This window comes from Cnephaeus nilssonii (genome assembly GCF_951640355.1).
Source record: "Cnephaeus nilssonii genome assembly, chromosome: 2".
Taxonomy (NCBI): Eukaryota; Metazoa; Chordata; class Mammalia; order Chiroptera; family Vespertilionidae; genus Cnephaeus; species Cnephaeus nilssonii.
Genome location: NC_137073.1, coordinates 70076976 through 70089648, shown reverse-complemented (window position 1 = coordinate 70089648; position 12673 = coordinate 70076976). Strand labels below are relative to the sequence as shown.

The 12673-nt window shown below is 39.6% G+C and overlaps 1 protein-coding gene across 1 annotated transcript in view; it reads left to right on the top strand.

Annotated features, from left to right (window-relative positions):
• XRCC4 (X-ray repair cross complementing 4) overlaps positions 1-12673 on the top strand; it is a 201554-nt gene that overhangs the window by 22879 nt on the left and 166002 nt on the right. The window contains exon 3 of the mRNA XM_079795368.1: positions 6684-6859. Within this exon, the coding sequence (XP_079651494.1) occupies positions 6684-6859 (176 nt within the window). The remainder of the gene's footprint in view (positions 1-6683; positions 6860-12673) is intronic.

Below are 12673 nucleotides of genomic sequence, written 5' to 3'. Positions count from 1 at the left end.
TGTGCCACCAGGGCCTTGCGGCCCACAGCTTCTTTCAAGGTGCACAAATTTGTGCACTGGGCCCCTAGTCCTATATAATAAAAGCCCAATAATGGCAAAATGACCACTCGACCAGTCATTCATTATGAGGTGCACTGACCACCTCTCGGTCCCTTTCCCTGGCCAGCAGGCTCCGATCGCCCGATGGCTAACGGGGACCCAGGGGTGGATGGCGGGGGATGTGGGCGGTGCCAGGCCAAGGCCTCTGCCCCACTAGTTGGGTTGCCCCACACACAGAGGGTGACCCACAGTGGGGGTGGTGCTGATGAGCGGGCGGGAACGGCCGACCTCTCGGTCTCTCTCCCGGCCGTCTGGCTCTGATCGCCCGATGGCGAACAGGGAACCGGGGTGGGTGGCGGCGGGCAGTGGGGCCGGCGAGCAGGCGGAAAGGCTGACCTCTCGGTCCCTCACCCTGGCCAGCAGGCTCCGATTGCCTGATGACAAATGGGGACCTGGGGGTGGGTGGCTGGGGATGCGGGCAGTGCCAGGGCAAGGCCCCCGCCCCCCAGTTCCCCCACACACAGAGGGTGACCCCTGGTGGGGGAGGGGCCTGCAAGTGGGCGACAACGGCTGACCGCTCTGTCTCTTTCCCTGGCCGTCAGGCTCTGATCGCCCGATGGCAAACTGGGAAGCTGTGTGGGTGGTGGCAGGGGGCAGGGCCAGGGAAGATGGCCCTGATCACAGGCTAGGCCTAGGGACCATACCCGTTGAAGAATTTTGTGCGCTGGGCCTCTAGTCCTATATGATAAAACCCTAATATGCAAATAGACCAAACGGTGGAACGACCGGTCGCTATGACACACACTGACCACCAGGGGTCAGACGCTTAACTCAGGAGCTGTCCCCTGGTGGTCAGTGCGCTCCCACAGGGGAGGGCCGCTCAGTCAGAAGCCGGGATCATGGCTGGTGAGTGCAGTGGCAGTGGCGGGAACCTCTCCCACCTCCGTGGCAGACATCCCCCGAGGAGTCCCAGACTGCAAGAGGGTGCAGGCCGGGCTGAGGGATATCTACCCCCGCCCCCCCAGTGCCTGAATGTCGTGCACCTGGCCTCTAGTTTTTATAGCGAACAATTATGGTCAGAGGACCTTGAGGTACTTTAAGAGCCTTAATTATTAAAGGAAAAGATTACATTCTAATCTGGTCAGTAACCCTCATTCACCAAGGCAAAGAACAATAATAATTTAAATTTTATTTGTTTTATTATTAAGCATTGGGAAAGAAAAAGAGTAATTTCATTAACACTTAAATCTTAATTTAACCAGAAATTTAAGTTAATTTTACATTTATGAAACATCTTGTTTATGCTATACAAAATGTGTTGGCAGTTGTTCTTAATACTATTACTAAGAATGTTACTTCACTAGACAAGGTCCATCAGGAGCAAGGAATACATCTGATTTGTCAACCATTTTAGATGAGTATCTTGACTAGTACTTAGGACATACTTCATGAATATTTTTTGAAAGAAAGAATGAAAGGATGCCTGGAATATATAAAACTGGTTAGGAAAAAAACAAAAGTGAACCATTCATTTTAGAGTTAGCAGATTTTGAAAAATCCAGTTTCATATTTCTTGTTGTCATTGATATTAAATGAAGTGCATTTCTACCATGTATTTTCCAGCTAAAGGAATTAAATGTCACAAAAGTTAGATATCAAACTTCTGGATTACTTGGTGGGTTGGCTTCCTGTACTAAACAAACTTTCAAACAGAGAATTTTCCAGTGCATTGGTCACTTTCTATTCAAAGATATCTGATAAAGTTTTAAATCTCACATATGTTTTATACTTTCATTATTCATTTCTATTTTCTTGTTTAAATTTTAGGGACAAAATATGAAAACCAAATAATATAACATTGTATCCATGTTTATATAAGGCTTATTACATAAATATAATTTGGTTTACAGATAGACAATAATATGATTAAGAGCATTGAAACAATTAAATAATTGAAACATGAAAATGGATTTCCTTCCTATACCTCATCCTGCTTTTTGTACAACTTTTTGATTGCTGCAACCTTCAATTTGAATAATTTTTTTCTCTTTTCATTTGAGTGAAATTAAAAGGATGTGGGGTTCTTTTTAATCTCCCACACACTAAACTCACTGATTTCTTTTTCATTAGCAATGTTTTATCTAATGAATGTTTTTGGGGTCTAATTATCTTGTGGTCTATCATCACTTCACCATCAGGGGGGGTAATATCACAGGGTTAAGTCACAAAGTGGGCTAATGATCGATGGCTGTTATGTGACTTTTATCAGAGTTACAGTCAGCAGTAAAAAACTTATATCACCCATCTCTGGAGTAGTTTAAATTTCATTGAAGAGTAAATTAAATTGTAGTAATTCTTTTATTATCATAATTATATCCACTTATACTTGTCCTAAACATTAATATTTGGTGACCTATATGGAGATTATGTGGCAGGGCTCAGTGGAAAAGAATTTTTAATGAATGAAGTAGTAAAGTGGGGCCGTTTTAGTTCGTTATACATAAGAATCCAAAGGAAAGAATTTTCTTTCCTTACTTACATTTTCACCTACCCATACACAGTGAGAAAGTGATACCTTCTTGGCTCCTACCTGTCTGAAAAAAATTTCCATATCCTTGCTGAATTTTATTATTTCCATGGGCTTTTAATCCTGGTCACTGAAGCTTTTCGAGTATTGAATGCTTACAGCTGTGCTTCTTCCAGATGGTCTTAGCACAACATTTGAAACTGGTAGCTAAGCTGTTGTTTTTTTAAGATTGAAGTTCTAAATAGGCAGTCAAAATTTCACATTTGTTGTTACAGGACATGTTCAAGTAAAATTTTTAAAAAGCTGTCCCTTTTTATTAAACAGTTTTTGAAAGGATGAGTGTACTAGTAACTAGAAAGATAAAACTGACGAACAAAATAGAAACAGGTATGGTTACACAGAACAGACTGACAGCTGTCAGAGGCAAGGGGTTTGTTGGGAGGCTGGATGAAAGATGGTGAAAGGATTAAGCATGAAAGCATATATGTATTTGTATATGTATAACACATAGACACAGGCAATAGTGTATAGTGATAGCCAGAAAGAAAGGGGAGGTGAGGATAGGTAGAGGTGGACAAAGCAGGGATAAATGGGGACCAAGCTCTGTCTGGTGTTGCTCAGTGGTTAAAGCATCTGCCCAAGCAATGAAGGGTTGCGGGTTTGATTCTATGCGGAAGGCAATCAATCCATGTGTCTCTCATGTCATGTTTCTCTCTCTCTCTCTCTCTCTCTCTCTCTCCTCCTCCTCCTCCTCCTCCTCCTCCTCCTCCTCCTCCTCCTCCTCCTTTTTCTCCTCTTCCCTCTCCCTTCTTCCCTCCTACTCTCTCTAAAAATCAATGGGGAAAAAATATCCTCAGGTGAGGATTAATAGGAAAAATAAATAGGGAACAAAAGAGACTTTGCTTTGGGTGATGGGTATACACTGTAGTGTGCAGATGATATTTTGTTGAGTTGTATACTTGAAATATATGGAGTTTTGTATGGTTTTGTGAACCATTGTTATTCCAATAAGTTCAGTTAAAAAGAAAGATAATTTTCTTTCATATGTTTTTTCTTCTTTAAAATGAAATATTCCATAATAATCAATGCAGCATTCATAGATGGGGTAACATAAGAGGATATCTAAGATGTTATTATCTGAATCTACGCTCTATAGATTGGCATTTTTGTCTCTCTTTAACTGTTGTATCCCTGGTGCCTAGAATAGTGACTGGAACATACTAGAAGTTCATGAAGTGTTTTTAAATAAATGAATCAATAAATTCTATTAAATATTTTCAGATAGTTTTCATTTTAATGAAATTTAGAATACTTTTAACTATGTTTTATCAATGAGAATCTATTTTTATTTTCTTTTGTGTTTTATAAGTTTGTCAATAGCTGCATTAAAGATGGCTTCTACAGATTTTCATTTCTCTGTGAATTAATTGCAACTCTTTAAAATTATCCAATCACAAAATGTGAAATTACTAGGAGCCCAGTGCACGAAATTGATGCATAGGAAGGTCCCTAGGCCTGGCCAGCAATCAGGGCCGATCTGTGGGGCGACTGGCGGGGAGATTGGTGGGCGGGTGGGGTCCCTTCTGGCACCTGCCTTGGCTGGCCTGGGGTTTGCAGGCTGGGGGCAGATCCTGTGTTGAGCGCCTGCCCCCTGGTCGTCAGTGAGCATCATAGTGACCGGTCGTTCTACCAGTTGTTCTGCTGTTCAGTTGACTTGCATATTAGGCTTTTATTATATAGGATTCTTCAATTAGAAAGCATTTGTCTTCTTATTTGTAGATTGTTTCTGAAGGGCTAATAGTGTATTTAAAAGGTGAATAGATTTGATAGTGATGATCATCTTAAATATGCATCTGCTTCAGAGAGAAAAAAATATGTGAAAATATTTTAGAAACTAAAAATCACAAAAGAATATAAGATATTTTTACTCTTACCTGTCTTCAAAGGCTGCGTTGAGACTCATTTCAATATTAGACTTACTATAAAAAATTGCTCATGAAATATATATGGATCTCTTCCTTATTGCCTGTCATGGGGCTTCCAGATACTTGTTAGCACACAGACGAACATTATGAAAAGCTCTTGTATTTTCAGGGATTCTTTAATCAAGAGTTCATTGTTTTCTGTAATACTTCATATTAATGTTTCTCAGTATCATGGAAGAAAATAGTTTATCCCATATCTCATATCTCTGCCTTATGTCCAAACAGAACAACCAGAGAGACATAAATATGAATCGTAGGTTCATCGCTTACTGACTCCATGACCCTAGACTATTATTTGATCTCACTAAGCCTTGATTTTCTCCTTTGTAAAATGAAAATAATGTCTATCTTTCAGTGTTATGAGGAATGGGATAAATAAATGTAACCTTTAAATATAAAAATATAGAACTGATGGTCTTGCATCTTTGTGGTAGCTTAATTAGACACAGAAAACTACCCAATTGCACACTCATTCCAAACAAATGTAGATTAAACCTTGTAATTTGAAAAGCAAACAGATACAAGATACATCACAGCATTTGAATGAAGAAAGAGAAATCCCCAGGTGCCATGTATGAGGAGATAGCTGAAAACCAGAGTGGTTAATGGCAACAAAAGCTTGACTATATAGGTTCATTGAATATCTGAACTAGGTACATATTTGTCTAGATGTCTGTGATTGTAATATTTGAGTGTGATATGATGTTAAGACTGCAGGCCTCTTAAGGAATTGGAGCTGAGCTCTGTATATAAAGAAAGAAATCTGGAAATGTTATCATGTTAATGAAATCATCTTGAAAAAACAACAAAAAACCCACTCAAACTACACTCTAGTTGGGGATGCAGCACAGAATCAGTCAAGAGATGTAAATGAATAACCCAACAAAAATAAGAACCTGAAGCCTGTGTTATGTTTGGGTAGGAGGGTTTAAATTTGAATTCTTTGTCTCACATGTAGAAACCAAGTTAAGAAATTAATTTTCAAAATTGTTCCAGAAAAGTGACATCTATAGGGACTGACTCCAAGGCAGGCAAACCAGCAGTTTTATTTAATACCACCTGTACTGCCCAGAGCTCTGGATGCTCTGGCTATAGGAGAGCCATGCTGAAACATGGCCATGCAGGGAAGTAGAAAAGCATAATGAGAATGTGTAAGCAGATAGAAGAAATGGAATTTATACCCAGGAAATATGCATAAAGACTGATATGAAAGAGATTTAAGTATTTTTAAAGCCTTCAAATATTTAAAAGGAGGGTGTGATAAAACCAGATTATGACAAAGAAACAGAGTATCTAAAATTGAAAATATATTTATTGAAGTAAATATCCCTATGAATGAATAAAACCTGAGATTTAAAAATACCTAGGTGAGAAAACTGGAAGCCAGGTCTATAATATAGTGTCTGCCTTAGAGGAGACACTCTATAATTATTAGTTCCCTTCCTTTTCCTTCCTCATTACCTCACCTTTTCTGTTGTTGGCACATCTATAATAATAAAAGTATAATATGCTAATTAGACCAGACGTCCTTCCAGATGTCCTTCCATCCAGACAAAGCTGCAGTGGGCAGGGGCCCAGGCAGAGGTGGCAGAAGCCCTGGTCGCAGCAGCAGGCGGGGGCCAGAGCCAACGCCCTTGCACGAATTTCGTGCATCAGGCCTCTAGTACTGAGATAAGAGGAATGAACTCCACTTTTACTTTAATTTGACTCTGCCTATGTGAGTGAGAAATAAATAGACTGCTGACTATTTAATCTCCTTAATAATCAAAAGATGTAGTAAAATACTGAGCTTATAAAGATTATAGGAAATTATTTCTCTGGCTATGACCTTGGAGCAGGTACATAAGATAGTCGTTTCTGTGGTATTTTACAAGGCATGCATTTCATCTGAGAAGAGAAAGAAGGCAAGGAATCTAATACTTTCAGATAAGATTTGAAACTAAATGCATTTCTCAAAAATTGTGAGTTTAGTTAAAAGGTATAATTTGACTTAAAAATATATGGTGTGGGGTTTTATTTTACTTTTTGTTTAAATTTCTGCTACATAAGTGATAAGTTAGTAGCAACAAGTAAAGGAATATGTTCATATGTTTAGAAATTTATTTCAAAACTTTTTATTAATGTTTCCATAGTTTCTGAATCAGCGATTTCCCAAGAAGCTGATGACATGGCAATGGAAAAAGAGAAATATGTTGATGAACTGAAAAAAGCATTGGTGTCAGGAGCAGGACCAGCAGATGCATACAAGTTTAATTTTTCTAAAGAGTCTTGTCATTTTTCCTTTGAGAAAAACCTGAAAGACGTTTCTGTAAGTAATACTTTCCAAAATGTGGTAAAATGTCAGAGCACATCTGAGGAATTATTGAAGTAATTAGCGTATTATTTTCAGAATACCTTAGAAATAAAAATTTGAAAAGTATGTGGTTTCCAAGTTGGAAGAATGCTTCGAAGTTACAGTCAATGCTTTATCTTAATGAATTATGAAAAATAATTACTGGAAAATGTGTTTAGTTTTTAAAGCTTTAAGTAAATATTTTAGAGATAATTACATGAAGGAGCAGTTCTGAAAAGTGAGGTCAGAAGGTTTAGACAATTGAGACAAGGTCTATTGAAATACATTTGGGGAAATACTGATTTTAAGAAAGAAAATAATATATTTATCTTGGAATATTTAATAATTATGACTTTTCTATTATCAGAATGTATTTGGAATTATAAAATGATATAATTAAGTGTAGTAGAATTTATAATTAGGAATTAAGATGTTTTATTTATATTATCAAACTTAGAAATATTAAAATAGAAAGAAATAATTCAACCCCAGCTTTCCAATGCTTACATGCTTTACAGACAAGGATATCTACTGCTTGTCCTGCTCAGTTCCTATACCTCAGATCAAGACCGGTGATTTATTGATCAAAAGTGTTATGCTTACTGTTTGTATATTTTACCCAAGTTTAAGGGATAATTGGAGATTAAATTGTCTGCATTTGGCCAGTGGCTTATCAATCAGAAATGAGCTCTGTAATAGAAGAAAAGGAGGGCCATCTTTATTACATTAAGTTTAAAGACAGTTACTGACAATTTGTGCTAGAACTAAATTGGTTTAAAAATTATTTTAAAAATTCTTTAACTCAGATAGGAATTTCATCAATTAGAGAAACATTTGAAGCAAAAAATTGAATCACTTTTTTCCAAATGTATATTATCATATAGAAAATAATACAGAGAGACTGGCATCAGTAATTGCTTCTATTTAGAAGATATATACTTTTAAAATTAGCTGCCAATGTATGTAAGTTCCAATAAATTAAGTACTTAAAATGGTAATTTAAAATAGGTTAAATAAGAAGGTTTAAATTGCCTATACAGTGTTCTTCCTGTACAATTCAATGACTGTCTATACTGTACAATTATATATATATGTATGTATATATATATACTAGAGACCTGGTGCACAAATATTGTGCACCAGGGGGGTTTCCCTCAGTCCAGTCTGCACCCTCTCCAATCCGGGACCCCTTGGGGGATGTCCGACTGCCGGTTTAGTCCTGATTGCTGTGGAATCGGGCCTAAACCGGCAGTCGGACTTCCATCTCACATTCCAGGACTGCTGGCTCCCAACTGCTCGCCTCCCTGCCTGATCACCCCTAACCGCTTCTGCCTGCCAGCCTGATTACCCCCTAACTGCTCCCCTACCAGCCTGATTAACACCTAACTGCTCCCCTGCTGGCCCGATTGCCCTCAACTGCTGTCTGCCAGCCTGATCTCACCCCCAATTGCCCTCCTCTGCTGGCCTGATGGCCCCCAACTGCCCTCCCCTGCCGGCCTGATCACCCCCAACTGCCCTCCCCTGCAAGCCTGGCCCCCCCTCAATGCCCTCTTCTGCCGACCTTATGGCCCCCAACTTCTCTCCCCTGCAGGCCTGGTCCCCCCCAAACTGCCCTCCCCTGTGGGCCTGTTTGCCCCCAACTGCCCTCCCATGCCGGTCTGATCTTGCCCCCAGATGCCCTCTCCTGCAGGCCTGGTCCCCCCAACTGCCTTCCTCTACTGGCCTGATTGCCCCCAACTGCCCTCCTCTGCCGGCCTGATCTTGCCCCCATCTGCCCTTCCCTGCTGGCCTGATCGCCCCTAACTGCCTCTGCCTGCCTGATCACCCCTAACTGCCCTCCCCTGCCGGCCTGATCTCGCCCCCAACTGCCCTCCCCTGCCAGCCTGATCTCGCCCCCAACTGCCCTCCCCTGCAGGCCTAATCTCGCCCCCAACTGCCCTCCTCTGCTGGCCAATTTGGTTCTGATTGGTCAGTTTCTATGCCAGTCAGTGTCAAAAGCTCTGCCTCCTAGGCAGCCATTGGCTCCTCACAGTTCACCCAGATTTGGTTCTGATTGGCCGGTTTCCTTGCCAGTCAGCATGAAAATCTCCACCTCCTATGTAGCCATTGGCTCCTCACAGTTCACCGAGATTTGGTTCTGATTGGTCACTTTCTATGCCAGTCAGCATCAAAAGCTTCGCCTCCTAGGCAGCAATTGGCTCCTCACAGTTGACCCAGATTTGGTTTTGATTGGTCAGTTTCTATGCCAGTCATCATCAAAAGCTCCGCCTCCTAGCCACAGCAACCCAGCGCTGACTGCAGGACTGACTTCTGGTTGGTCGAGCCTCCGGTTGTTGTGGATGTGATGGACCCAGGGTTTTTATATATTAGGATGCACACACACACACACACACACACACACACACATACACTATAGTACTGTTGATGGTATCTTCTAATATTTTGAAGTAAATCATTGTCAAATTGGGGGTAATGCCATTTCTCATTCAACATTCCCATTCAGTTTGTAGGAAGTAAATAACATTATTTTATGCAGCCCATTTCTAGATTTCATGTGTTTTGTATATACTAAAGTGAAACAAATCCCATATTTGTGAGGTACCTTTGAAAGCTGAAAGGCTTTTGGTATCTTTGACATGGTGAAAAGTGGGGTTTGGTACACTGGGCATGGATGGAGAACTTGCCATGCTTGGCTGTACATCTGGTTTTGTTGCTTCTGTGAAGAAAGAACTTCAAGTCCTCATGACTCATGTCTTTTTCAATTGGCTTGGCATGTATCGGCATCAGAAATGGTGAGAGTAATCCAGAAAGATACCACCCTGAAACTAACCAACTCTTTCAGAGCCAAAGCCTTTTAACCCCTACCTTTTCAACAGGTTTGTTAAGAAATGGAAACAGAATAAGAGATTCCCAGTAATTGAGAAGTGTATGGTTTCCTAAAGGATATGTCTTAAATTATTACAATTTAGTTTAGATAGCAGCCTCCTTATTTATTCATTTATTAACTTGCTTATGGGAAAGAGAAAGGCTATTCTCAGAGACAAGGAGGAGTTTATTCATGGCTTGGCTTACTTGAGAGATATTTTTGGATATTTGAATGAGGTAAAACTTTCAGTTCACAGTTCTGAAGTCAACCTAATGGATACAGATGAAAATCTCAAGTCCATTTGGACAAACTGCCTTGGGAATCTTCCAGTGCTTCAGGATGTGTTTCTGCCAATTGAATTTCAGAGTTACAGTATCTCATAAATTCATCTGCTGGCAAAAATTTGCAGACAATTGGAAACATAGCAGAATACTTTTTACGGTTAATTATACTTTGGTGATCTAAAAGTTTAAATGGAGTTTGTAATCCTTTCCTTGGTGACACAGACATCTGATTATTGCCAAATATGACCTCCTACACTTAGAAGAAAAGAGAAGAATGAATGTAGATTCCACTCAAAAGGTTGCAGTGAATTCTGGTGTTTGTTGACATAAATTTACTCTTTCATGGCTAAATATATTCCATGAGTTCCAAGTATATTTGCTACCAGAGTGATAATTCTAGGAGTCCAGATTTTTAAGCATTTGTTGCCATAATTCAAGAAGATTTATGCGTCTAATTCTGTGTTGGTAATCACAACACAATATAAGCATTTTGAATATACAAAGTCATACAAGACATTTGAAATTTATATTCGTATCAAATTTTCTTTTTTTAATCTTAAAAAATAAAATAGCTGCTGATTTTTATATTAAAAACTGATTTAAAAAATATTATCTGTGTTTTATCAGAGTGAAAGAATTGTCAATTTACAAAGCAGCAAAATATTAATTTTTATTGATGAAAGTAGAAAAGAGAGAGGACAGAGAAGAGAGTAACATCTATGTGAGAGAGACATCCATTGGTTGCCTCCTGTATGTGTCCTGACCAGGGGCCAAACCTGCAATCCAGGTATGTGTCCTGCCTGAGAATTGTACCTGTGACCTTCTGGTGCGTGGGAGGATGTTCAACCAACTGAACCATACCAGCCAGGACAGCAATTAAATGTTTTAAATGTTTAATTTATATGTCGATGTTTATATACATTTTGGGAAGTGGGGAGTAGGTGCATAGTTTTCATGAGATTGCTTTTGAATTCAACACACCCAATATTTCATTTATGCTCTATTTGGCTTTTCTTTATAGATAATATAGATCAGGGGTCCTCAAACTTTTTTTTTTTAAATATATTTTATTGATTTTTTACAGAGAGGAAGAGAGAGGGATAGAGAGTCAGAAACATCGATGAGAGAGAAACATCCATCAGCTGCCTCTTGCACACCCCCCACTGGGGACGTGCCCACAACCAAGGCACATGCCCTTGACCGGAATCGAACCTGGGACCCTTGAGTCCACAGGCCGATGCTCTATCCACTGAGCCAAACCGGCCCTGGCAGGGGTCCTCAAACTTTTTAAACAGGGGGCCAGTTCACTGTCCCTCAGACCGTTGGAGGGCCGGACTATAGTTTAAAAAAAACTATGAACAAATTCCTATGCACACTGCACATATCTTATTTTGAAGTAAAAAAACAAAACGGCAAAAACACCCGCATGTGGCCCACGGGCCCTAGTTTGAGGACGCCTGATATAGATGCTTTTATTTTAGCTTAATTCCCATTTGGATAAATGTTGAATGACCTGCTAGACACTTAACTATTTTTCCCTGTACAGTACAAACCTTTGGGACCATCACCAGTGCTCTTCAGTTGGCAGTAGATTGTGCTAGATGAAAGCATACTCTAGTGCCCTCATTGGGAGCTCATTATCTCTTCTGTATAAGTGCTCTCACACACTCTGGAGACTATTCATGGTCTTTGTGTCATTGTTTTCCTTCTGCCTTTCACAATTCTTACTGATTTTACAGTAGTATATGCTTTGTCATGCAAATAGTACATCTTAATGTCTTCCTCTTCCTTTTTTTGCTTTCATAGCTTGCTTGTTTCTTCAGAAAAAAAATTTCATTCATGAGCAACAAAGAAAAAAAGACCTAATTATTTTTTATAAGAATAGCCTTGGGCTCATCATTTAGCTTGCTTACACCTCTGTTTTCTCATCTATAAAATTTCAAAGTGATTTCTTAGATTTAGTTTAGGTCATTGAAAATACTGTAGTTTTTATTTCTAAAAATTACCCTAATGAAGGAAAACCAGGAGATTCGAAGGAAAATTAACTATGACAAATAAATCCACACGCGCTCGTGCACACACATATACTGCATAAACACATACACGAGAACTGACTACAGGTCTCTATTAGAATTCTGGTAAAGTCTTTTTGTATGTCCTTTCCTTTCGTCTCCCCTACCCCCACCATCAAATGTTGGCGGTTTAGGCTGAAAATTTTATAATGTGAATTTCATGGAGGTTTGTTGTTCTCTGATGTAAAAGTCCAAATTGGCAGTCCTGGATTAATATGATGGCTTTATGATGTTGGAGGCCTAGGCTTCTTTAATAATGTTGCTTTGCCATTTTTAGCAGGTAGTTTTTATCTCATGGTCCAGATGGCTGCTCTAGGCTTCACTGTTATGTTCACCTTTCAGGCAACAGGACCAAGTGAAAGAGAAAATAAAGAGCCATGTCCCTTTTCTTTTAGGCTTTCCCCCTAAAAATTGCATGCATTACTTTTGCTCACATCATATTGTCCAGAACTAAATCACATGGCTTCACCTAGCTACAGGGAAATCTGTGAAATGTGATTTCAACTATGATCTATGCCCAGAAATCTCCATTATTGTATATAGAGTGGAAGGTAGATTTTGAGGGACA